The 26936-nt window shown below is 47.3% G+C and overlaps 2 protein-coding genes and 1 long non-coding RNA gene across 6 annotated transcripts in view; 1 reads left to right on the top strand and 2 right to left on the bottom strand.

The window, feature by feature from the left end:
* Positions 1 to 2101, bottom strand: part of RAD23B (RAD23 homolog B, nucleotide excision repair protein) — a 429127-nt gene extending 427026 nt beyond the window's left edge. Inside the window, exon 1 of one of the 4 annotated variants that reach the window (XM_041120776.1) lies at positions 1730 to 2101. In XM_041120776.1, coding sequence (XP_040976710.1) covers positions 1730 to 1795 — 66 coding nt within the window. In that variant the 5' untranslated portion in view covers positions 1796 to 2101. Of the gene's footprint in view, positions 1 to 488; positions 1131 to 1729 lie in introns of those variants that run through there. The other 3 variants (XM_030004098.2, XM_030004097.2, XM_041120774.1) reach the window with 3 other exon arrangements.
* Positions 2102 to 2515: 414 nt separating this feature from the next.
* Positions 2516 to 7684, top strand: LOC115337322. The gene is made up of 2 exons (XM_030005531.1): positions 2516 to 6342; positions 6470 to 7684. Exons 1-2 carry the CDS (start codon positions 6056 to 6058, stop codon positions 7545 to 7547), a joined length of 1365 nt encoding a protein of 454 aa, XP_029861391.1. The 5' UTR covers positions 2516 to 6055; the 3' UTR covers positions 7548 to 7684.
* Positions 7634 to 24704, bottom strand: LOC115337323. The gene is made up of 3 exons (XR_003922090.1): positions 24692 to 24704; positions 18771 to 18780; positions 7634 to 8286 (listed from the first exon to the last, which is right to left on the bottom strand). It is a non-coding gene; the product is annotated as an uncharacterized LOC115337323 (long non-coding RNA).
* Positions 24705 to 26936: the final 2232 nt, after the last annotated feature.

Below are 26936 nucleotides of genomic sequence, written 5' to 3'. Positions count from 1 at the left end.
GTTTCAGCTACTCAGCTACTGTAGCAACTGCAGGTAGAAACAGAGAGTGCAGTCTCCCTTCCCATAACCCAACCCCTGGCTAATGCATTTTGCCCTCTCGTAAGCTGGTAAGGGGTTTCGACCGGCACCATTCCTTCGGTCCTCTCCTTGATTTTACTTCCCCTGGGAAGGTCCTGACCTTCCTGAACACAGAGCACAGGAGAAGAGATGAAAAGAGAGCTCTTCTCAGTAACGGGTAAAGACTGATGTTTTAAATCCTTGAGGGTTTCTAGCACGCGCTTCAGCTCGACGTTTGCCATCTCCCTCTGCCGCGCTGTTCAACCAAATGAACCCTTAGCCCAACTCCAACCGCCGTCCCTCACTTTTCTTAGGATGGAAGTGGAAGAGGGTAAAGCAACACACTTTCTAAGAGCCGATACAACGTTCCAGCGTGCCACTGCCCAGATGTCACCCGAAAGGCTGCTGCAGACACACCTTCAGACGCTAGCCTCCCCAAGTCGTTCAAGAGGCGGCCGCAAGGATGTCTGGCCTCGGCCGTCAGAGGCAACCATCCGTGCTCAGGCAAGTGACAAGGCAACTTCCAACCCTGCAGACTCACTCGGGGCCCTTCCTCGCGCCTCAGAGCGCTCTCTTTCCCCGAGGATTTTTCAGCACTCCCGCCTGCCGACAGAAAACATTCACCTGCAACCACAACCGCAACGCGTCCTCTCTCCGCTCCCAGTCTTAGAAGGGGAGAGTCCCTGCCACCCGCCAGTAAGGGAGACTAACTCTGTTATAAACCTCGCCAACGCCCGCTCTGCAGGAGACACCAACGTCCACCCTACTACGGCCGTTAGCGGCATCTCACACGGCGCTCCCCCACCCCCTAAGCGCAGACACATCCCCGCAGCTCACGCTGCAGGCAAAACAATCGAGCCTCCCCGCAATCACCCACCTTCATCAAACACAGCACACGCTGGCCTAAGCGCACAGGGATGCATTTAAGAGGAAGCGCTCACGAGCTCCTCTCCAGCACACGCCTCTGCAGAGAAGAGCCCTACAACTCTCCTGACATTTCCTCTCCAGGCGGGAATCCGCGGAGAGCAAGCACCACGTTTTCCTTCTGCTGCACCACCCACCCCCCGTGCTCCCGGTAGGAAACAGCAGAGCTTACTACTTTGCCCCATTACCCACTAACCCACGGGCGTGGGCTCGTCTATTCCCGAAAGGGAAAACTTTCGCCTCCCGTAGTCGCTCTCGCTCCTCTCCTCCGGAGTACAGCGTGAGCCGTTCTCCCCTCCGCTTCCCGAGGAAAGTCCATCCGCTGGGCGACTGGCCACAACAGCCCCTTTCCCTCCAGCCAGGAAAGTCACGCTGCTGCACCCCGAGGAAAAGGGGTCACCCCACGACGGCCCGCTCGCTTCCCGGAAAGGGGCCCGCATCGCCCCCGCCCCCCGCTGAAGCGCCCCGCTCCTCTCCCCCACGCTGGAGCTCACCCCCCCCCGCACCCCCAAACTCCTCCCGGGCCGTCACCGCGCCCGCGTCCACCGACCCCTCCCCCCGCAGAGGGCTCCGTCCTCCCCCGCTCCCCACTCGCCCCCCGCCCCGGGGAAAGCCCCCCCCAGCTCTCCCCACGGCCGCGGCCCGGGCCGCGCTCTCCTCTCCTCCGGGAAGGGGGAGCGCGGCCCGAGCCCCGGAGGGGACGGAGCGCGGCCCTCCCACCGCCTCCCGCCCCCGCGCGGGCCCGCACCGTCTCCTCGGGGTCGATGTCGATCCGGAAGGTCTGCTGCTGCAGCGTTTTCAGCGTGATCTGCATGGCGGCGGCGGCGGCTGCTGCAGGCCGCCCGTCGCGGTCGCGGTCGCGGTCCTCTCCCCGCGCCCGCCGCAGCGCAGCGGGACAGGCGGAGAGGAGGAGCGGGAGAAAAAAGAGGAGGAGAGCGAGCGCGGAGCGGCGGCTCGCCCTCTGCCGCGGGGAGCCAGTCCCACTCACGGCGCGGCGGGAGGCGGAGTGCGGGCGGCGCTCAGCCCCCGCGCCTCAGGCGACGGCGGGGGGAGGGAAGAGCGACGGGACGGGGGGCGGCGGCGGGTGCGCGCCGCCGCTCGGCGCGAGGGAGCGGGGCAGGCGGCGTGCGCCTGCGCGGGCTGGCCGCTCGCCGCTCCTCGCCCGCCGACAGCCGGCGTGGGCAGCGGGGAGAGGAGCGGGCGCGCATGCGCGGTGCCGCCGACGGGGCGGCGGGCCCGCCTGCCGCCGCCTCGCGCCGCCCCGGCCGCCTGGAGCCCGCGGCGCCGCCTGAGGCGCCCGCAATGCGCCGGCGCGGCTGAGCCGCGCGGCGGGCGCCGGACGCGGCTGCGCAGGCGCGGCGGGCGCCCGAGGAAGCGCGGGCGGGGGCGCGCCTGCGAGGGTCCGAGGGGGCCGGGAGATGAGGCGGTCGCGTGCGTGTGCACACCGCTTACCGTGGCGGTTGCAGGCCACTCTGCGTGCGTGCGTGCGTGCGTGCGTGCGTGCGTCGACAGGGGCAGGGGGGCCCGAAGGCTGCAGCCCTCTGCAGGATGGCTGTGGGTGGCGTAGGGTCGTTGAGGCCGTCCGTCCCTCCGACGGCTCTGCCGTGGCTGGCGGCTGGGGTCGTGCAGCATCTCCTCGCCGGCACGCGTACTGCGAGGTGGCTGTGCCGCCGAGCCGGCCAGCTCCTGGCCTCGGCACGCCGAAGGGCGCGGGTTGCTCCGTCGGCCTGCGTGTGCACAGCGGGTGATAACAACGCTGCCTTCCCGGTCTCGCCCCACCGCAGTGCTGTAAGGCAGCGGGCCCGTTCAGCATTCGCGCAGTGCCTCAGCGGCGCTGAGCGGTGCGCAGATACCTCGGCCGACGCGGCGGGAGAGAAGCTCGCCTGTCACCGCAGCGGGTCTCCGCTTCGGCATGGGGAGAGGCTTTCCTCCGAGAGGCTGAGGGCAGCGTATTGCTACGCCTAGGACACGCTTCTCGAAGACCGAAGGTCTTTTCGGAATCCTGACAAGCCTTACGGTGCGCGTACTGCAAAAGTTTAGACTAAGCTTTAGAACTTAGTATATAGTTCTCCGCCGTAGTCATCCCAAGCTTTGTAAGCAGCGTTTGTGAGTTGTTTGCCTGCCTTTCCGGAAGTCTGTACCGTCTTTTCTGCGTTGTCCTTTCCGCCTCACTTTGATCCCACGCGTACGGGTAGGGAGCCCAGGAGGTTACTTGCTTATCACAGAAACTGGTGCAGTGGATGGGACAGCGTAGGACCCCAGTTCCGCCAGGGCCAGCTTCAATAGTTACTGCTTACCTTTGACGAGTTATTAACCTCCGTTTCCCCTGGTACTCCTCAGGCAATGCGCAGAGAGAGAGAGAGAGAGAGAGACCCCTGCTACAAATATCCCTTAAAGTTGAGCCAACTACACTGGTAAGAGGGACCCCCGCCCCGGCTCCTTATAACCTCTTCCACCAGTAGGTGTGGGATCTCCCAGTGCGTTTTCTTTGTAACCAAGGCTGTCTTTCTGCAAAAGAGGACGCTGATGTTAGGCTAACTTAATACTGTCACGCAATTAAACCCCACGTCTCTCACTATCGTGTAGTGCCTTGAGAAATTCTTCTCTACCACGTTGTCAACCTAACATTTGTAACCAAAAACACCTCACCTCTTAACTCATCATTACAGTAAGCTTGGCTTCATAACAATTTCTTACCAGCAGCGCAGCAGAGCTGGGGCCAGCAGGCTGCGTTTGCAATGCAAAGGGAAAGCAGGAGACACCTCTCCCTGCAGGAGTGTATGGGTGCCTACGTGTCTTGCGCACACAGCTGGTGGTGCTGCTTCTGTCATCGTCCACCTCAGGCTCTGACACGCAGCTGCTGGACAGCCGAAGCCTCTCAGGGCTTTCGCAACCAAAAAGAAACTGCTGACTGTTGCTAGTAGGAATCCAGCATTCTTGGCAGCACGCGATAACTTGCTTGCATTGCATGGAGAGCCATTAAAAAAAAAAAAAAAAAAAAAAGAGAGAGGCGTGAGATAAAATATCGCTGGCTATTTTTTGCATGGGTGGTTACAACTTAAAATATGCTGCTTGTTCACTTTCGCTATTGCCCGACACCGGATCTAATGCTGTACTTTGCAGATAAAAGGGATTTTTTTTTAACTTTTCATTCAGCAGTCCAGCTTACGCAAGTGCTGAGCTTCACACGAAAAGGAAAGCACCTCATGCTGAGGGTTTGTGTCAGTTTCAGTGCTCTTTTCTGCTCAGAATATGTTAAATGTAAACTACCCATTCTGATTTTTGTGGTTGCCGGTTATAGCAGGAAACAGTTCTGCCCAGTTTGCGGTGGGGCGAGGGTTCATTTACGTGGTGGCTGCTTAGCTCTGCTGCGAGGCCTTGTAAAAGCCTCAGCAGAACTGGGAATCGACTCCAAAGGCCGTGAACCGCTAAGGAGGAAGATTTTCCCGACCGTTTATTTGAACTTTGAGCAAACAAAACGAGAAAAGAAAAAGCTGTGATTTGGTTTTTTTTCCCCTGCTGAGTGGTACAGGAACTTAGGACGACTCACTGTATGGGGCCTAAATTAAATAGACAAGTTCTTGGTGTCTCCTCTAGCTCAGCCCCTTCAGCTCCATAAAATAGCTTATGGCAGAGCTTGACCCGCCAGGTCGTTCTTCAGGCTGCTCCCCATCAGTTGCAGAATTGAGGGTTGGTTTTTTTCCCAGAGTACTCTCGTCTTTTAGTTTCAGAGCGCTTCTCCTCGGCAGCCAGTGCTTGGGTTTTTTTCATTTTGTGTCCGAAGTATTTTGGGTAATTGCCCTGTGTTCAGGCTGGAGTATCACACTTCCTGACTTAATTTACAACCGTTTGTATGCTGACTCAGTGAGCGCACAAACCTCTCTTATGCAAATGGAGTAACTTACATTGATTGGAAGGGGATGTGAAAGGAAGCCCAAAAGTTAGAAAGAGGTTTTGATGGCAAATGCGTACGGCGATGACTTTTTGGTTTTTCAGAACTCCTGGATTTTCGTTTCCAAGTCACTTGATCTCCCTGGCGCAGCTGCTCCAACTCCATGCTTTGTCCTGCTCAGCTCTTTTCCATTGTCCGGGATGCCCCACGAACTGCTGTCTCCCACACGGAGGTGTATGTTTTCACGTCTTACACGTTGCTAGGCGAAGCCCTTAATTACAGCTGGCCCTTGCAGAGGGGGAGGAAAACACAGTGAAACCAAAATGTGGTAGGGAAGGCAACGGGGAAGTATTTGTGCCGCCGGTACACCTTTCCCTGCAGCCAGGTTTCCTTACGTAACCCCAGTGCTTCGGGAAGTTGGAAAGATGCGCACGTTTAAACGCCACAGAGGCAGGGACGTGAGTCAGTGCTGTCCCCTTTCTGACTGAAAGAGTTATCCAAAGCCTAGGGCCTTGCTGGTAGTTTATCAGAGTGCGTATGTATGCTGTGGAGACCACAGCAGCGAGCACTTGGAGCCTGTGAACTCCTAGGTCTCTGTCAGTGATGTTACATTTAATGGAAGGAGCATCCGACTGCTGAGACGGTAAACAGGTCTGATGAAAGCCTGCTTGTTTACAGCAGACGTGCAAGGACCTGATTCTCGCAGCTGCTGGTGGCCCGGGAAAAGCAGTTTTGCTGCTGTTGGTGACAGACCACAGTCCTTATGCTAACTTTGTGAGGCCAGGGGACCAGGCTCTACTGGGCTTGTTGGGAGAACTTACTTTGTGAAAAGAAGCTTTGTAAGGGTGTCTCATATTACGATGTGTGGTTCGAGTATCAGGTAATAGCAAAGGCCTTGAAAACGTGGGTGTGGGCTAAAAGACCATCCCTGAGGCTATAAAGAACTCCCCAGTAGTCAGTTCCCGGCCATAGAAGTACAGCCTTGAGACCTGAGAAAAACTGTTATCATAAAGAGGAAAAAGAGGAAGAAGCTAAGCAAGAAAAATGTTGAGCAACAGGATAGTACGCGGTGGGATAACCCCAGGCGTGGGGCGAGCACCGTGGGTGAGGATGGCCTGTCGTGACATCCCCCAGCGATGGACGGCGGTGCCCCCGAGTGATGGGTTCTGAGGTCACCGAGGAATGGACTGTGATGTCGCCGAGCGACGGATTGTTACCACGCGTCCCTCCCTGCTTGAATTCGGGCACCGAGCCGCAGCCAGCCGGCTCGTGCCCACACTCCAGCTGAGCGGGTTCGCGAGGTCTGGAGTGTCGAGCGAGGCCTTTGCTGAGCAAGTGCTGGTGTTGGGCTCGGGCAGTTGTTTTCCGCAGCTCTCCGCGCCCAGCCTCAGAGCCGTCCAAGGCTTCTCCCCGGCCCTGCCAGGTTCAGGCAGCCGGGGCACCCAGGAGGCACGCTCGCAGCAGCAGAGGTGAGCTGGGAGGGGAAACCTCAGCCTGGAGTGGGGAGCTGGGAGGGTTTCCTTCCTGAGGGACCTGGGCACTTCTTCCACCCCTCCCCGGGCCAGCCAGTGACCCTGGCCTCTCTTCCTTCTCTAGCGTGACACCCGCTGCTGCAGCGCCGGTGACAGGGAGCAGCTCAACGTCCCCAGCTCCCCCCAGCCCACCGCAGCACGTGGGGACCATGGCCGTGGAGCTGGACAACCGCTGTCCCGTCTGCCTGGACAGCTGGGAGGAGGCCAGCTACGTGATGCCGTGCCTCCACCAGTTCTGCTATGCATGCATCCTGCGGTGGGCTGAGAGCAAGCCCGAGTGCCCCCTCTGCAAGAGGAACGTCACCTCCATCTTGCACTCGGTGCAGGCGGACGACAACTTCAAGGAGCACGTTGTCGCACCACCTCCAGTACCATCAGTTGCCGTCCACCTGGCAGGAGGTGCTCCTGGCCATCCAGCCGCCCACAACCAGCCATCAGCTGCACAGCCGCTGCCCAGGGCTCCTGTGGGCAGCCTCCATCCCCACGTCTGGGCATCCCTCTTCCAAGAGGACCCAGCTCTGCTCCGGCCCGTGATGCTCTGGCTGCGACAGGAGCTGTGGCTCTTCTTCGAGGGTGGCCGCTGGGAAACAGCTGCAGCGCGGAGGCTCGTCCTGTCCGGCCTGCACCTCTTCGGCCTGGACGAGGAAACCCTGTTCCAGCTGCTGCAGGGTGCCCTGGGCGAGTACACGAGGACCTTTGTGCGCCAGCTGATCGACACCATCGTGGAGCGGTGCGGCGGGGAGGCACGACGCCGGATGGGCCTGGAGGACGCCCGTGCTGCCGAGGAGCGGGAGGGCAGCCCTGCGGCTGCCCCCGGCCCCGCTGCCTCCCAAAGGGGGTCTCCTGCCCCCAGCCCAGCCCCCTCCAGCAGCCGGGGCACAGCCGAGGCGGAAGAGCTCCCCAGCACCTCATCGGCTGCCCTTCGTGGGGGTCCTGGCAGCCCTCCCTCTGCCCCTGTTCCCACCCACAGGGAGCACGACGAGCCACAGGAGGACCCGGAGGAGGCTGTGCCCGGGCCCTCCGCTCCCAGCCAGGGCAGCGAACTCTCCCCTGGGGGACCCCGGAGAGCCCCAAAGAGGAGGGCTGGCAGCCCCCGGGCCTCGTCACCTCCCAGCAAGAGGCCACCCCACCGGCCACAGTAGGAGGGTGCCCCAGGAGCTGGCGAAACCAGGGACGGGCCAGCAGCTGGGGCACCCACCAGCCTCCCAAAGGGACCCGGAGACGCTCATTGGTAGCCTAGCGCTAATGATCAAATCGCACAATAAACGTATGAAAAGTGCAGAAGCAGTCTTGCTATTTCTAACAATGTCGTTGCCGTTGCTATCCCCACCCGTGTTGCTTTCTCACGTGGCCACAAATAGCTACCGAGAGGACTCGGTCCATGCTTTCCCCAGGGGCAGAAGCGAGGAGGACTGTCCTGGAGTTCCTCACACCATCCTCTTGCCTTTTTTAAAGATGGGGTGCAACATTTGGCGCTCTCTAGTCTTTGGTGCCTCCCCCAAGCTCCACGACCTTTCAGAGGCGACAGAGAGCGGCCTCACAGCGACACCAGCCAGCCCTCTCAACACCCTCAGACAAATCCCACCAGGGTCGGCTGACGTGTATGGGACAAGATTTCCCAGGAGACCCCCCGAGCTGAACGTCCTCTTGCCGCTGGAATTCCTCTGCTCCTTGAGCCCCGGCCTCTAGGCTAAAGTGCCTGGCAAGAGTGTCAGGGAAGACCGAGATGAAGAAGGCACCGAGTACCTCGGCTTTGCCTGCCTTTGCTCTTCCTGTATCACTCAACCCGCCTGGCAAGCCGGCACGTGCTTTCCTTGCCTGATTTACTATTTACGTAGCAGCAGAAGCCCTTCTTGTTGCTTCTCATATCGCTTGCCAGCCCTGGCATTTTCCAGATCACACCTCAGCACACCTCAGTAATGATTCTATATCCTCTCTCATAAGCTGTCATAACTTCCACGAATTATATAGTTCTTTTTTTGTATTGCTCTGCCTTGAATTCCTTGTATAGCCATGCCAGCCCCCTGATATATCTGGGTTTTTTTTCACTTGAGCATCCTGCATGGACTTTTCTTGTGTTTGGATTAGATTATCTTTAAAGGTCTGCTAGGCCTTTTGAACATCTTTGCCCTTCAGAATTGGCTCCCACAAGAGCTGCCTCCCACCTACTTCTTCCCTGAATAAGCCACAGCTTTCTTTCATGAGGTCCAGGGCTACTTTCCTTCCTAACTCTCCCAGAATCTTGAACTCGTCTGTGTCAGGATCATTACAGTCATGGTTCCTATTCACTATCACAGCCCTGACCAATTCTTCCTTGTTCCTAAGTAGCGCATCCAGGACAGAATCACCCCAGTTGGTCCATCTAGCATCTGTGTTATCCCTGACACCCTCCAGAAATTTCCCTGATGGCCTTTCCCTTGCAGCAGGTGCCAGGGAGGTTGAAGTCCCCCAGGAGAACCAGTGCCAGTGACTAGAAACTCATCCGTGCCAGGAACTGTGTAGTTTGCTGTCCACACATGGTGCTCTAGCACAAACATAGAAACTAGGAATGTGAGACTGGGCCAGCATATGAAATGTGACTCCTTATTTCCTGGAAACATCTTAAAATAAATTAAGGTTGTTTTGTTGTTGTGGTTGGTTGGTTCAGGGTTTTTTTGTCCTTCTGAACCTAGCAATGAAGTATGATGGGTCAGAAACCCCCTCTTCTGAAACTGAATGTCTTCCTGTCTCCAGCATAAATGTATTTGTGATCAGTTTAAGTCTATGTGGTCTTGGAGCAGCATGGCCATTCAGGATTTCAGTATTCATACTGTATTCATGTACAGTATATTGTACTCCTCTTGGCTTTCATTTTGCGAGACTAAATATGCCAAGCTTCTGTAGTTTTGCCTTCTTTCCTATGATTATTTTAGTTGTCCTTCTCTGCACCTGTTCCAAATTGATTTAACCTGTCTTGGACTTGAACTGGACCCTACACAATATCTCACTAGTATGATTTGTGCTTTTGGATCTTGCTTTGTACCTGCCCTTGCCCTTCTCTCAGCACTGTCTTTTTAGTGACATGTAGATACGTTAGGACCAGTTATGCACACTTGCCTGGCTGTCTTGGCAGTTTTCAACCACTGATCTCCAGCTTTGGGCAGAAATTCTTGCTATTGTTGCCAAAGGGATGACTTTGGAATCTGTACTGCTAACATTTATATACCTTCTTCCAGTTCTTTTTCCACATGGACAGTACCTGTAAACATTGAGCTAATCACTAAGATTCTGCACAGTGTTTCCACTTCTCGCAACAGTCATTAAAGGAAATTCCCAGTAAGATGAGTCCAAACAGCAGTCCCTGAAGAATATCTCAAATAACTTACTTCCAAATTTATGATCCCCTGCTCTTGTTACAGATCCCTCTGTGCCTTTCCTTGCTATAAACAGCTTCTTACCTGCTATACCATGGTGGTACTAATCCCCATTTTTGCCAGTGTCACTAATTATTTCTAAGATGACATCAAGTCAAATGGATACTTTTTCTTCAGTGCAAAGGGCATCAGCAGAACATCCAGTATTTTTTGGTGGCTTTTGGCACTCAAGGCTATTTTTGTGTGACTATAATGGAAGGTAGTACAGCCTAGGCTGTGCTAGCAAGCACAGCTTTTGGATTGCTTCAGATGACTTGGGCTGAATGATACTGTTGTGTCTAGACACTCCCTAACACACAGGTGGATACACATGTACAGACACACATGCATCCCTGCTCTGTATTTCTACCTTCCCTTGTACATTGTCGTTGTCATTTTTTAGCAAAGCATTCACAGATATTCTTATGCGAACTGCCACACCAAGTGTTTGAATGCTAATGCGGCAGCAGACTCACTGGGAACGTGCCTTGCTTCATTAGGTGACTGAGAAGCTTGCTGGGTGCTGTCTTTTAGAAGAGATCTGTACAGATTCTTAGCTGGCTGTAGTATACATTCCAATTGAGCACTACTTACGAGCCAAATTTCAAGGTTCAGCAAGCAATTCAACTAGGGCAGAAGGAATAATTACAGAGTTGTGAAAGGCTGAAATGTAAAACAGATGAACAGATTGTTCCTTTCACCTGCCAAACCCTGGGGAGGAAAAAAATTCAGTTTCTAGATAACAGCAAACTCTCTTAGCTCGAAGGGACCTTCCCTCCCTCCCAAAGCCATGAATGACGGTCCAGTGTAAGATTGCATTGCACACTTCAGTATCAAATCTTCAGTTAGCATGTTGTGTATTTCTGATACCCAGCTTATCATCAGGATTCCTGTGCTCATGGTAGCCTGTGCAAATACAAGGTGCTTGTAAAATACCATGTCTGAGGGTGCTGTTACCAAACTGAGCTCTGCAGAGTTCATCAGGTCCATTAATGGACTTGCCTGTTCAGCTGGCTCTTTCACATTTAGGGTTGGGTCACTACTGAACTTCTCAGGTAAAGCCTTTTCTAGTGCTAACTGAAGCAGGGATATGTCACTTTCAATTCATATACCCCTTTCCATTACAGCTTTTCTGGCTCTGTCTGCACTGTAGTGAGGGATTGCAGTACATGTGAGGATACCAGGTTTGGCTCTGATTACACATGGCTACCAGTAAAATGAAATACGGATAAAATGGACAGTTGATTTTCTTGGGATTTAATAGCATGCTTTTCCTTCTTTACACCCAACCAATTGGTTTTTCTTCTACTGCTGTCTTCCTAGGCTTCCAACTGCAAGTTTAAGAGGTAGTTCAGAGGAGTGGGTAGGGCGCCTGACTGGGAGTAAAGAGGCATGCCTACTAATCCTGCCCAAAGTAACCAAACAGCTAATGATTTTGATTTTAGCTGTATGTGGTTCTGTCCTCTCTGTGGGGAGGACTCAATAGATCTGCAAAGTGCAATAGCTTAAAAATTAGCTTCATAATTTTTTTTAATTAAAATGAAGAAGAAAATTAAATTACCAGCAGTGAGAACAAGAAATAACAGTCATCCACTAATTGTTTTTCGGGAGACAGGTTCAGTGAAGGGGAAAATCAAATTAGATAGGTATTGCTGGGTTTGTCTTCATACTTTCTTGGCTAAATGGTATTTTCTGAGATCAAGTAGAGGACCAAACATGCAGAAATGCCATTTTAGGATTTATGCAGTGTTCACTTGCATGTCTGGTTACAAATATTGATGGTTACAGTAATACTTACTTTCTTTTACAATTGTCACATACAAATAAGATTATTAGGAGTGCAAAAGGCCTGAAAGGGATAATTTGTTTGAGGTGAGAAGGACTTTAAAACTGCAAAACTGAGCATAAACCCATTCAAGTTGAGCATAAAGGGCAAATATCAAATCAGGCAAAGCAAGCAGATTTTAACCAAGCTTCAGTGAGATGCAATGGAGATGTCATGCTGTCCAAGTTAATCTGCGCTGAGGAGAGAAATTAAAGGAGTTATCAGGAGTTATGAATTATTCTTTCTCCTGCTCACTGCTGTTGCATGGCTGCTGTAAGAGGAGAGACTGAACAGATTCTTCTTCCATAGATGTGCACACTTACAAAAAGGAGCAGTGGAGGGGTGATACGGGTAAATGGAGTGAAGCTGATAGTGGAGCAATACTAGTACATGATCAATAGTGCTTCAGGTTGAGCGGCAGAAGAGTACAATTGGCCATAACCCTCAGCAGTATGGTGCTTCTTATAAGAGACAGGGCTTTCATGTTTCCAGCTGAGGCACCAGAGACAGACAGTTCATGTGAATTACACGCTTTTGCATGTATACATGCTGCCCAGTGCACTCAAGATACGGCAAATCACTTATACCTGCTGAGAAGACAGGATAGAGCATGTGCACTTTGTGTGGAAGCCCAACAGTTCTTAGCCACAGCTATTCAGCACAGCAGCCACATGTGATAGCTGCAGCTGGTTGCCATGGTCTCATCAGAGATTTCCAGCAGTACAGAATACACTTTTAATTACCAGCTGGCAAAAAAAGGAGAAAGCAAAGGACCATCCAAAAGAGCCAGAAAGCTCTACAACCAGGACTGCAATGGAGATGAATTGTCTTAGCTAGAAGATTCATGTCTGCATTCCCCACAGAAAACAATGATAAAAATCAATGTTGGTCACCCCTACAGTAAGAATGTAATTTTAATATGATAAGTGATGATTTTGTCAATCTTAATATGCAAATATTGACTGTATTGAGTTTGGAGAAATAGTTAGGTCATGCCTCAACATACATTCCACAAGTATCTGATTGCTGCTTCAGAGAGAAGATTATCAAATCTTACTGCTCACTTATTACACTGTCTCATTTTTCTTTCCCAGGGGACATTCCCATTTGCTCTCCAAAGAGGGGATATCCCAGAAGGCTTACTGTTTTGCATATGTTACAGTATTTAAAGCTCGTCGGTGTGAAGGTCCAAACTTGCAGAGCAGAAAGTTGGAGTCCAGTTAAATAAACTAAAAATCTCACTCTTGTGGATCTTCAAAGGACATAAAGTCCTTCAGGAATCTTTTAACCCTGGAGTTTGATTTGTCATTCTTCTGTGGTTTACAACTAAGATGTAAATCTTAAATCATCTGTCCTTGTAGTTTCTTCTTATGTTTCTCATCTTTGAAGAGTAAGTCCTCTTGCAAAAAGTTAGACTTAAGTGCTAAGTTTAGGCCCCAAAGTGAGAGGTTACTATCTTGAAAAGAGTCTTGCTGGAGAAACTTTTTCAGAAGTTGTGACATTGCTGTCCACTTTCCTCTTTCCTCAAATGGTTATTCCCTCTTTGCATGGAATCAAGATGACAGTTACTGATTTATATCTCCTTTTATTCATCTTTCTTCCATTCCCCGGAGAGCTGCCCAGTCCCAAGAAGGATTTGTTTCCTAATTCTGAAGTTATCTTGTTAGGTACGAGCAGTTCAAGGGACAACCCATCCTCAGGTTTCCCTGTGCCAGAAGTACCACTTGGATGCGTCAGGCTCATTGCATTCTTTTTACCCATCCAGCAGATGGCATCGAAGATCTAGAAAAGTTCATCCTTCGTCATACTGTCGGGACCTGCAGATATGCTTTCTTTTTTCTTTGACATTTTCGATTTAAAATATAATGATGCTAACGGGATTATTTTAAGAGACTTCAGATTAGTTTGCTATTGAGTTAGAAAACTTATGATGGTAGTATATGTATATATTTTTAAAAGTTGGTGATCTTTTCCTGAAGCCTAACAGTCTGGAAATTTTAATTTTCTTTTTCAATGTACTTAGAGCAAATTTAAGAAGAATTTATCTTATACTGCTTTCAAGTAAGGTTATGTTTTATTTCTCAGTTTGAGTCTGATTTCTCAAGTTCATTATTAAACTAATGTCTGTACTCCAAATATATGCAGTATTCTGGCTGTTGTGAATACTGGCATAGGTAATATAGCAAATGTTAATCAAATGTGTTGAAATAATACTACTTCTAAATCGCACTGCTTCCTGACATTCGATTTCACAGAGGTGGCTCAGTTTCAATAACTTATGAATACTCAGTTCAAAACTACTGCTGATATGCATTAATAAAAAGGCTAATACAAAAGCCTATTATGACTATATAAGGTCTAATACATTCAGTTGCACAGTCATACATTTATTTAGTTGACTCCAATTTCTATACTTCATTAGGAGAAAGGAATTTGTTATTATCACTTCAGTTCTTACAAGAAGTAACATATAATCCATTTGCTCTTTCATTTCCAGGATGGCAGAAGACAGCTGACTATCTGTGTCTGATCCCACACACGCTAGTCTTCACAGAAAGACTCTTATGCCAGTTTCTTTCCCAGCAAACACTTCTCATGGGTGCCAAGACAACAAGAAATAGTACTAAATTGGTGTTTTTTTCCTGTTGTTCTTCTTTTTAACAAAAGCATTTTAACTCTGCCAACCACAGGAATATTGAATTACATATAAGGTGGGGTCAAAATAATTCTTTCAGTTCAATGGAAGTCATGTTTGGTAGAAGATTTTTTTTCTGAACCTCAGAATATGCAATTCAAATAGTCCTTTAGCAAAAAAGTATTGAGGTATTTATCCTTATGTACTGATGAAATCATTGATAGGCAATTAGATCTCATCCCTCAATTTCAAATCTGAAGACTCAAAGGTAAAATATCTTCAGCTTTGATTGGAATCAACTTTAACATTGAATCACCCATGCTATTTAAACAAGTCTGTCTGTGGTACTCAAATATCTTTTTGTGTCATCCTGATAGTAACAATGAACAACTAAGTAGATAACAGAAGTTTAAGAAGTGAAGTCCATTTTCCCCATAAATAAGACAGCAAAATACCTTTTGTGGCAATGGGATTTTACCTGACTTTCTTAATCATAGATTGCTCAAGCTGTACCTAGACATTGGATAAGTCTTTTTTGCCTGTTCTCTGTTTATCCGTATTAAATTCATTTACTGATGTTGATAAAACATCAATGTCTGGATCAACAACTTTTTATATCCCTCAGTGGCATGCATTCTGACCAATGTATCTCCTTAAGCATTTCTGGAAGTATTGCTTAGGTTTTGGGCAGAAGTTATATAGCACATTCTTCAATTCAAGTGTCTTCCTCTGTGATTTTTTCCACATTGTTAAGAATTATATCTAATATTAATTCTAACTCTAATTCTAATTCTGTATATTCTTAAGTCTACTCTTTATACTTACCTAATTCTCTATGGTTAATTCTGTTTCGCTGAGATTATCCATGCTGGTTAACAATAGGGTTTTTTCAGATATGTTGTATGACAGAATTTATCACATTCTTAGTAAATAAACAACATGTCAGGTGTTAATAATATTCCTTTACTGGTTGCATACTTGCATAACTTTCCCAAGAAGACTAATAATACCCATTCTTAAAAGACACTTCTGAAAGATTTTAAATTTTTTATTTACTCATTTAACATATGTATTCATTTCATTGATACTTCACCATTGAGGCAAATAAAACTAACCACCATGGAAAACATAATGCGAAATGCTGCTTGTTGAATATTTAATAAGTACTGAAAATTACCAGTTTAAGTGATCATGTGGCCAACTCCGTAGTTTGCTACTGGAAGTCAAAATTTATTCTCAGAACAACATGCAGTTCTGAAAAAGAAGGAATGACAGGGGGGAGACATTCATCAGAATCAGGTTTTGGTTCAGGCTGCTGGACAAGGTCTTACTGCTTGCATCCACTGCAAGCGGCCCAGACCAAGGCCAGTGATCTGTCCAAAACCTTCTCAGAGCTCCAAGTGTGTAAGCCCCTGTGCAGGGCAGCTCCTTCCCAATGCCACTCCCACAATCTGCTTGCTCACTCTGGATGGCAGGGTCTCTGGGACATGGATTTTACCATCTGAGAATGGGCAGAGAGCTTCATCTGAGCCCTTAGTTGCTGCTGCAATACAAGTAACAATGGACTTTCTATTGTTCCAGCAGAATTCCTGCTCAGATGAATCTCCTAAAGCTCTCATTTTTACGAAATGGAGGGTGGTAATACCCAGATTGATAATTCCACTGCAGGAGAACAAGTTGAATTTGTGAGCACATTTTAGATGCGGGCTTTTTCTTTGCCATCATCAAAGTTAGTGAAGTGGTAGGGAGGGTTAAAGAAAGGTGAGGCATGCTTGCAGCCAAATTGTACTGATGTCCCCAGCTTCTTTCTTTTCATGGAGGCAGTGCAGCCTGGCTATGACTAAGCTTAGAAGGCAAGGTTCAGTCAGCTTTCATTGTCTCTTTAAATGTCAGCTGGACAAAGTAAATGACAATTAAAAGGCCTTGTCTTTTCCTTCAGCTGGTAGCTGGAGTTTGGAGTCCTCCTATCCCTACCCTAATTGTCAGTGGAAAAGAGCTTTTTCTCCTTTGCATTTTGAAGTCTCAGGTGTTCATCTGCAGCCATAAATTTGGATTAGGTCTATCTCATGTATGAATGATCAGCTCTCAAAAACACCTGACTAATTCTTTGTCTCTCTACTCCAGCTTACTAAAGAAATAGCATACAGACTCACAGCAAATCCTGCGCAGACATCCAGGACAGGGTCTGTTCCCATGCCTTTTGCAAGAAAACCATCCCTTTGTTGGAAGAGCCTTCAGGCTCTTATCAGCAGTTCACTCAAGCAGTACATGCAAGCAGCCATCCATCCTTCAGCTACCCTGATATTTGCTGGGAAAGCAACACAGTGGTGCACAAGCAATCTACATTTCTGTGCTGAGGACATAGTGTGTCCTAAGGTAATTGCCACATACACTGACTAGGAGTGGTGCTCTTCTGGACCTACTCTTTACCAATAATGAAGACTTTTGGGCAGCTTTGCCTACAGCAACTGTAAGATTGTGAAGTGTAAGGTCCTAAGGGGCTTGAGGAAGACAAGTAGCAGAATAAAGACCCTGAACCCAAGAAAGGCAGATGTTAGCTTCCTCATGGAAGAGTTAGGAGAGATCCCATGGGAGACTGACTTGGAGAGCAAAGCAGGTCAGGAGTACTAGGAGATTTTCAGAGACTGCCTTCTCAAAGCATAAGAGCAGTCTACACCCTTCATCAGAAAAAGGAACAGTCATAACAAGAAAAGAGCCTGGTTAAAAAGTGAGCTACTGAGGGAGCTCAAATGCGGAAGAGAGATATGAGAGAGAGAGAAAAGGTGAGAATCCTGCAAAGAAATATAGAAATACTGCTCCTGTGTGCAGAAATGTAGTTAGCAAAAACTCAGCCAGAGCTCAAACTAGCAAAAGATGTCAAATACAGCAAAAAAAACCTTACTGGTATGTTACTGAGTAGAAGTACAAGGAAGCTGTAGATGTGCTGCTGAATGGGCCTGGAAGGCTAATTAAAAATGCCCACAAAAAAGACAAAAGTACTCAGTGCCTTCTTTGCCTCGGTCATCATGGGTGAGATCAGCCTCCAAGTCTCTGCAATGAGAAGCAATGACAAACAAATGTGCAACTACCAATAGTGGAGGAAAGTTGAATTAGGGACCATCTCCACAAATTGGACACCTATAGACACCTTCCCCAATTTCAGGAGAAAGTCTGTCTGGATATAGGAAAAAAAATTCACCATGAGAACAATTAGACATGGGAGCCAGAAAAGTAGTGGACTTTCCCTTGATGAAAGTATTCAAGACTCACTTCAACAGAGCCTGGATAACTTAATCTAAGGCACTGCTTTTCACAGAAGGTTCGAGTCCCCTTCCAGCCTGGACCTTCCTGTCATTTTTATGACCCTCTTGGTTTGTGGAGCAGGATCACATTGAATGAGAAACAAGTGATCTGATTACAAAACTGTTCACCATCTCTAGGGACCGCTTTAATAAACACACATACATAACTCATCCCTTCGGCTTACACTTTATTTCACTTTTTCTTGCATCCCTCCCAGTCCTGTCCCCCTCCACTAAAGATCACAGTAGAGGCTGTAAAGAGAGGTTTTATTCCCCAAAACACTGAAGTTTTTATTCTGAATGATTTGTTCATAATGTTCAACCTTTGGTGTCTGGTGATGGCTATTGCCTTCTGTTTCAACGTCAGTGAAAAAACACCTTTTCTTAATGATAAAATTTTGTTGTAATTTCTGGTATTTGCAGCTGCTTCCCAGGTTATGCCTTATAGAACAAGATGTGATAACTTCTTTATAGCTCCCACTTGAATCATTTCTACTTTACCCCTCTGTTGTTTTGGTACATCCATCTCTGAAAGATTTTGTGCTACCACATGGAAAGAGCGAGGCAACCATTTGTACTTCTGTTCCAGGAAATTCTGTCCTCAAAACTCTCCCTCAAACATTTTGGCATGTCTCCTGACTTTTGAGGTCTTAGTGAGGAACATCTGAATTTCCAGCCTGAGCCAGAGCAACATCCAACTAACCCCTATGTTTTTCCAGTAGTGAATAGCATTTGCTTCTCTAAGGCACACTGGAGGTGATTGGGGTCTCACCTGACAGCACTGGTGTATAGGAAAAAGCTGTGCTGTCACTAACCTGCAGATACTCACCCAGCTGCTGTGTTTTGAGTCCCAATGTCCTCAGCCAATACTGGTGTGATTCCAGGCTCTGCCTCTGTCTCTTGGACATGGCACAACCTTTGTGGTAAGAGTTTCACAGGCCAGCCTCTGGGACTGGTGCTGATACCCAGTGTGCTCCAGCTAATTCCTTCCCACAGCTGCAAGCCCAGGAGCTCTCTGAGTTTACCACACTGTTCTCCCAAGACACACATGAGTTCCAGCAAGCCTAATTACTTTTTGGCTGATGCAAGAAATACACAGGGGAAAAAAAACCACCGACAAAAAAAGGGCAAACTCTACACATTGGCCTGCCTTTGTGCCCTTGTTGCAAACCAACCTTAAGGTTTATATTAGAGGCTTTTAAAGAGTCCACCCTTCTTCCTCTCCCCTTTTCCTCTCCTTCCAGCAGCTGCTTTTCTGCTCCCAGTCTTTTCTCATTTTTTGACATGACTGAAGAGAGAACCCTTCCTGGATTGTCAGTAGTCTCCTTGTCAGGAGCCTCCCAGATCAGACCTGTCAGATGTTCAAAATCCATCACTACCTCATCCACAGCTTGCTTGTCACCCTGCCAAGTTTCAGATTGGAACAATTAGTTTGCCTTGAGCTGTTGCCAATTATTTTGCTGCTGTGTGATTAAATGGACTGTAATTGAATAGCTGATCACCCGGATTTAATGACCCTCCACTGTTGTATCTAGCCAAGTTAAAGATTTTTTTTCTTTCTGTCACCTCCCAGGGGACTTTAGCTGAATCTGGAGGCAAAAGGTCACAGAGGAGACAAGCGTGCACAACAATGAGAACAGAATTTGCAATGTGATACAGAATAACATAGAGAGTCCCTAATATCAAACAGAGTTTATAAGCAGAATGGTTAACAGGTTGTTTTCCACACACACAGCAAAAGTGCAAAATGGACTTGCTTATAAGAACTATGTCTCCTTTCCTAATTAAGAAAACCCTTTTATTTAGTGTACAATTCAGTTGGATTGAAGCATACTGTTAAACACAAATTTACATGCTCAGGAAAATGGATTCTTCATCTACGAATAAGATTCTTATACTAATAACAAATAAGTGTTTGTTTCCCCAAATCCATCTCCCAGAACTTAGACATTTTTTATCTATTTGTAAGTTACACCCACCCCCCACCCCACCCCACCCCCGGCCAAAGCCTCACTAAAAAAGGCCTAGTCTGTTTTTAATGTGTCGATACCAGGTTTTGTTTAATATGTATGTAGCTCAGCTATTGAAACTGTTACAAAATTAAAGAATTTTTTTTTTTTTTTAAGTCTTGGACTGAAACATTGTGGCCAATTACCGTCTGGACCAGCACATTTGAGCACATCAGGAAAGGATGTCAGTGGTTCAGCATCTTGTTTAGAAAAGAAATCATGTTGTCGCTATAGTACAATCTGTTAAGCAAAGCTTTCAGCAAATGTTTGCTTGTGGGTGATTAGCAATGGCACTGATGTGACTTTTGCAGTTGGAGTGTAGATCTGATCTATTAAATCGATCTTGTGCATGCAAAGCAGTCCCTCCTACATTCCTTGATATCGCAGACAGCCAAGCAATGATTCATCAAACCAAAGTCCTCTTTATGAGAAAACTGAATCATTGAAGACCTTCTATGTTCAGATTAATGAAGAATAAGATACTATCATTCATTCATATTCTTCTGGTATCTGCAATGCGTAGGTACTGCCTATGCATGTAAAGGCGTGTTCCTTGCCCTGAAATGTTCCCAGTTCAAAGGACAGATTTTTCAGAGTGTATTCGTGATGATTACACTGTGAAGGTCCTGGACCACCGAGTAAGCCCAAGCCATACATTTTCAGATCATTACTGATTTTTGTTGGTTCATAAGTGCCTTTATCAGGATTGACAGGTCTGTTTCTGAACTTTGGGTTTTTCTCAAGGTTTCAGGATAAGATGCTAAGAAAAAAAAAAAACAATATCTATAAAAAATACCCTCACAGTCAAAACATACATATAAAAAAACAAATTTGATTTAGCCAATGGTCAATCCTATTGACCTTGAGAGAAGAAAGCTAGGTAAGGAAGAATTGACATGAGGTACAATGGATGCATTTACAGACAAGTCATACCATGAACAAATGAAACCACAATTCCTACTGTGTTTGCCTGCATGGAAGCTCCAATATCCAGTGGGATAAGGTCGTGCAGCTGGAGATGACAGTGTTTCTGTCTTCTCTATCAACCTATCAACATATTTTCATGGTTCTTATGGGAACACCATTGCCAGCTTTGGATGAAATTGGCAAACAGTTTTGGAGGCCATATAGACTGTTTCCACAGATGCTCAATCCTAACAAGACCTAGGTAAACCAGGTCCACTACACCTGCAGGTACTGCTGTGTACATGCACTAATTCTTTTTTTGCTAATTATAATTATAATTATTCAGATGCAGGTACCAACATCCTTGGGTTTAATGTAATCACTAGGTAAATCTGGGTGGGAATCAGAAACTCTTGGTTTGCATCTTCTGAAGTTGATTATGTGCACATCCATTCGTGCAAAAGAAACAGGATTCCCTCCTGCAGACAGCTGATAAATATCATGTCAGCTCTCCTCAGCTGCAGAATCGCTGGCTGATCCTGTTGTCTGTCTTTCATTGTTATTCTCACTGGCAGCAGGAACCCTTCAGCAGTCCTTACTTTGGGCCCTAAGTGGGAGGTAATGTGCGAGGCACTCAGCCACAGCACCCGAAGGCATATCCTCATCTGTTTCACCAGGGACCAGCACTGGGAACCTGAGCACAACACTTCATTTGTGGTCTGCTGGCTTCTTCTCCACAGTTTTTGTTTCTCTTGTCTATTCAGCCTGTAATCTTTTCAAAGCCTGGGACTGTCTCTGACTGTCTAGACACACAGGACCTATTACAATGGGACATTGATTTCTGATGGGGTCTCCATCTGCTTACTGTATTGCAAATGATTACTGTTAACTTTAAAAGAGCTACATTTCAGCATGAGGGTTCAGTGATAATAAGAACATTTGGACTTTATTACAAAGTTAAAAAATGCTTCATACTAACGAACAGAAATAATTTATTTCAAAATCACAGAAGTTTGTAGGTTAAAGGTGAATTATGTGGCTTTAATGCTTGGCTAATGAAGTATGCTCTTGCTTTCTTCCTCTGCTATCTGCTGAAGCTAACTGAAATGTCTGACAAGTTGCTTAGTTTTTCTGTGCAATATCTGTAGTATATATTGCTATTTCTTTGCCCCCCCCCCTTTTTTTTTTTTGTTCTCATCACTGCAGGCTCTGAATGTCTCAAAGCAGCTCAAGAAATTACCCATGGTACATAGATGTTATTGCACCCATTTTACAGGCAGAAATACAGAGGCATGAAGTGATCAATAGACATGTAAAAAATATGTTACTCTACTAGGAAGAGAAATCCAGAGGCCCAGTCTAATAATTTAATCATGGGTCTAGTCTTTCTACAGTACAGGATTTTATTGCAAAGCCTCACAGAAATCTCTCAAGATCTCTGTCTCCTTGACTTATGAAAAATATGAAGTGTGATTCTTGCCAAGATTATTTTTTTGAGTTGACAAAACCATTGCCATCTCAAAACAGTTCTCAGAATTGCATCTTTTTTCTGAGTTTTCACATCCTTTGCTTCTGCTTGTGTAGACAGCAAGAAGATTTTGAGAACATGCAGCTTCCTTTAAAAATATTCCTTTCTCCCCCGCTAATGTGGCCACCTAATAAAGCAAAGGAGAGGTACAGGACAGTGTGAATGATTGGCACAATACAGATTAGTAGCAAGAGGTAGCCCTCTGATTATAGGATAACAGCTGCAATACTGTCACAGGCTCCGAGAAGACAGAAATAATGTGTCTGTGGTCAGTTGTTCACTGGAGATTCAGTGTTAGCAGCTATTGATAACAAAAGCAACGCTCCCTTCCTGCTTTTGTAAGAGTACACTTTGGATTACACAGGGTGCTCTGCAATCTTGCTTTTGAAACATGCCCGGCTCACCAGTCACCCCAACCTCGATAAAAAAGCCAGCAAAGGCTGCTACGCAGAGCAGCATTTGAATAGCCAACAGTCAATTTGCCAGCACAACAATTCCGCATTGAGCTGATTCCTAGATATGAATATCCCTTTCAGGGAGAGCTTCCCAAATGAGGGAAATCCAGAAGCTGGCCTTTGAGAGTGAAATTCCCTGGGAATTCAGCATACGGCTTTGCCTGGCAATGTTTCCACCCAAGAACCAACAAAAAGCAACTGGCTCTAATCCTTCTCCTTATGTATTTTGGCAGCTTTCTTCCATTTAAAAAGAAAATAAAAATGAAAATCCACCTTGCTCCCATATTGGACGAAGTCCAAGATACACACATTGGAGTACAGGAACTGGCATTTAAAGTCCTTCTGACACTTTTTATGCTGGGTCTTTGATCACACAGAAAAAGGCAGGGGGTTTTTGCCTTTTACGGTCTTAAAAAGTTGCTCTTGGAAGCTTTCTGTATTACAATTTGGTGTTCAGCTTTGCTGATAAAACTGTTCTAAATAGTGCCATAAAACAATAAACACCCCAATAATCCTGGTTCCGGCCTCCTCTATCTCTTCTGAACCATGAATTTCATGAAGATTAAAATAAATGTGAGATCAAAACTGGGCCTTTCTTTTTGTTTTGTCATTTGTGTGACCATTCAACAGTTTTTCTAAGATTATTTTTTTTTAAAAAAGCAGCAACTCTTTGGGAGTTCAACACTAAACTGAGATGCAAACACACATGATTTTAATGTCATAAGTGCTATTGCTTTTCAGGTAAAATGAGGTCTGAGATAAAGCCGTGGGGAAGATACAGTGTGAGATGATAGCAAAAAGCCATTTATGCCACTTTTGCTGCCCTTCAGGCATGCTGCCTGCAGACAGGCATATCAGAAAATCTGATCCAAGTTTTTTATAAAGTCTGCTGCTATGTCCAGATCTGCTCTAAGTGATGTGTTGTCTCTATCAGGCATTTAGTCATGCAGAGTATTAGCTCCTACTATTTGTAGAGAACTTGTATTCACTAGGACACTTTGACCTTTATATGGGAACAAAACCAAGACATTGCAGTTGTCCAAGTGATTTATAGTAATGATGTTGTGAATTGACATTTAAAATAGGTATCATTCTCATGTAGCAAATATCAGGCCTTGCATTTCAGCAGATATCACATCTTAATTTGGCTGTTAGGGAAAAGTCACATCTTAGCAATATGAAACAATCTTGTTTATCCCATGAGCAAAAGCTCAGAGCAGTCCACGGGCTGCGAAACATCCAATGGCCTGGAAGATGCTCTCCTCCTTATCAAGCTAATCCACCTCTGTCCAAAGCAGGGGATGGGACACCTGGCCATGGAGGACCTCCGGGGATGCCTGGGACCAAGTTCACATGGCTGAAGCCACCATGCTCAGCACCCTGCTCTTCCCAACCACTGAGACCCCTGCTCCTGTCTGCAGGGAACTGGGAAATAGAGGTAACTGCTTGTCTACATGTAACTCAGTAGCATTCCCTGCAGTATTGACCACTGTTTCACTGAGGCAATAAACACTCAAACTCCTTCACTTGGATCCTGTTTGTGATGGGTTGACCCTGGCTGGTTGCCAGGTGCCTACCAAAGCCGTTCTATCACTCCCCCTCCTCAGCTGGACAGGGGAGAGAAAATATAACAAAGAGCTTGTGGGTCGAGATAAGGACAGGAGAGAGATCACTCACCACTTACCGTCACGGGCAAAACAGACTCAACTTGGGGAAAATTAACTCACTTTATTACAAATCAACCAGAGTAGGGTAATGAGAAATAAAACCAAATCTCAGAACACCTTCCCTCCACCCCTCCCTTCTTCCTGGGCACAACTTCACTCCCGGCTTCTCTACCAACCCCCCCAGCGGCACAGGGGGACGGGGAATGGGGTTTACGGTCAGTTCATCACGCGTTGTTTTCTGCCGCTTCATCCTCCTCAGGGAGAGGACTCATCACACTCTTCCCTGCTCCAATGTGGGGTCCCACCCACGGGAGACAGTCCTCCATGAACTTCTCCAACGTGGGCCCTTCCCACGGGCTGCAGTTCTTCACGAACTGCTCCAGCATGGGTCCTTTCCACGGTGTGCAGTCCTTCAGGAGCACACTGCTCCAGCGTGGGTCCCCTGCGGGGTCACAAGTCCTGCCAGAAAACCTGCTCCATGGGCTCCTCTCTCCACAGATCCGCAGGTCCTGCCAGGAGCCTGCTCCAGCGCGGGCTTCCCATGGGGTCACAGCCTCCTTCAGGAACCCACCTGCTCCGGCGTGGGGTCCTCCACAGGCTGCAGGTGGATATCTGCTCCACCGTGGACCTCCATGGGTTGCAGGGGGACAGCCTGCCTCACCATGGTCTTCACCGCAGGCTGCAGGGGAATCTCTGCTCCGGCGTCTGGAGCACCTCCTCCCCCTCCTTCTTCACTGACCTTGGTGTCCTCAGGGTTGTTTCTCTTACATGTTCTCACTCCTCTCTCCGGCTGCCGAATACCGCCTGTCCCAACTTTTTCCTTCTTAAAAATGTTATCACAGAGGCGTTACCACTATCACTGATTGTCTCGGCCTTGGCTGTCAGCGGGTCCGTCTTAGAGCCGGCTGGTATTGGCTCTCTCTCGAACACAGGGGAAGCTTCCAGCAACTTCTTACAGAAGCCACCCCTGTAACCCCCGCCCCCGCTACCAAAACCTTGCCACACAAAACCAATACACTGTTGTTGTGTAGTAATTAAGGTGTGTGTTTTTCTCTCCTAACTTAAACTACAACCCGAGGCTAAAGGCAATAGAATAAAATTAACCTCCAGCAGAGGCCCCAGTTCATGCCACCACATACCTTGATTGACAGCTGCATTTCACAGCTCTAGTGGAGATCTTGCTGAGCATGGCCTGAGGACATCATGCAGTAATTTTGCTGTTTCATTTGCCTGGTCATAGAAGCAGATGTGTGTGTTGTAAGTTGCAAGAGGTGGGGGCTGTTCTGGGGTGCACTTGCACCACAAAGTACAGTGTAATATTAAGTCTAACTTCAGCAACACCCCACTCTGCTTGAGCTCATCATCAGAGATGTACAGGCAAAGCCTGCAGACTGCACAAAGGTGAGCTTGCAGGCAGGAGCAGGATGGGACGTGGCACACCCCTGCAGATAACCCCTGTCCTGGATGACAGAGCTGGTGCGGTATACAAGTGAGGGGACACTGCTGTGAAGGATGGCGTGGGGTGGTGCCTTCAGAGGGCACTGTGCTATCAACACAGCCAATGAAGAACTGCCCCAGCAGAAAACAAGGGCTCCTACCACCTGAAATTCTTGGCAGGATCCTTCATTTGCACTGTACATGCAGGTTTCCTTTGTGGTTTCCTCTTCCCCAGTAGCATTTTACTTCCTCCAGGTTTAAGTGAGTTCTGTATGTTTTCTTCAGCCATTTCACTTGCCAGACTTACTGGTTCAAAGTGGTTTGGGTCCAAATGAAGCAGCAAGGAAATTAAGTTCAGAGCAAATGTGCAACTTTTCAATCCAGAGTTCTTTCATTCTTCTCATCTACCGTATTAAAACTTGCTGAAAACTGATTCCAGTGTCCCAGAGCTGTAAGGCTTGAAGCCTTAGAAAGCCCATAGATGACTGCTGAAACAGCAGTGACTGTTGTCAGGCTGATGACAGTTAGGTACAGCTCAGCTTCTGTCTTGTCCTGTAGGGCAGGGATCTCTTCTTACGAGGTAGCATTAAATCAAGCAGGATTTGTTCTTTCATTCTCCTCTTGGGCCTAAGTAAACCAAACAATGGTGAGGTTGTTCAGGGCAAGAGACAGCAAGTCTATTTATATTCTAGCAGATGTCCAGGTGAGCAGATAGCAAAAAAATAATGACATCTTAGATGTGGTCCAGTCTAGACCTCTGAATATGCTGTGCAGTTTGGAGAGGGCAGAATTCCCAACCTGGAAAGAAAAAAGTATCTGCTTCTACCCAGTGGTACTGGTTTTCCAAAGAGCAGGCTGTTTTGATGGTAATTCTGATCCCAAACCTGCTGACTTCTCTATCTGCTATGTATTCTTTTCTATAATAAAAATACAGTATTTTTAATAAAAGAGCATTGGGGAAATAGCATGTTCTGAGATCTGATCCCGTCCTTCTCTATTTGGATTGTGCTGGCTTTCACAGCCTGCAGCATCCAGAAATGCAATGAGATGTTGGTTTCCCCGTACAGCAAGTACAGGTCTAACTACACAGCACAACTGTTTCAGTGACTGACTTGGACCTAACTCTGGTTTCACTTCTGCAGCTGCACATCTGGAAGTTGCATCTGTCTAGCAAAATGTGGCTGCAGATTAAGCTGAAGCACCCCAGAATAGATTGTGTGGTGTTACTTTCTAACCACATGTCAGTGGTACGGAATCATATTTCACAATATTTGTCAAAGTAACAGGTTCAGCAGAACTTTTCATAGGCATTAGGGATTGTATATTTAGAGCAAAATACCTCTTAAACAGTAGCCAATGGTGAAGATTCAGTGGA

This window comes from Aquila chrysaetos, chromosome Z (genome assembly GCF_900496995.4).
Source record: "Aquila chrysaetos chrysaetos chromosome Z, bAquChr1.4, whole genome shotgun sequence".
NCBI lineage: Eukaryota > Metazoa > Chordata > Aves > Accipitriformes > Accipitridae > Aquila > Aquila chrysaetos.
Note: the sequence above shows the minus strand (reverse complement) of the source record. Positions and strands in the feature narration are given on the sequence as shown.

Excerpts from the sequence above, each read along its gene's own strand:
- LOC115337322 (XM_030005531.1), top strand. The coding sequence starts at position 6,056 with ATGGACTGTGATGTCGCCGAGCGACGGATTGTTACCACGCGTCCCTCC. Across the intron at positions 6,343-6,469 it reads GCACGCTCGCAGCAGCAGAG|CGTGACACCCGCTGCTGCAG; the intron begins GTGAGCTGGGAG and ends TTCCTTCTCTAG.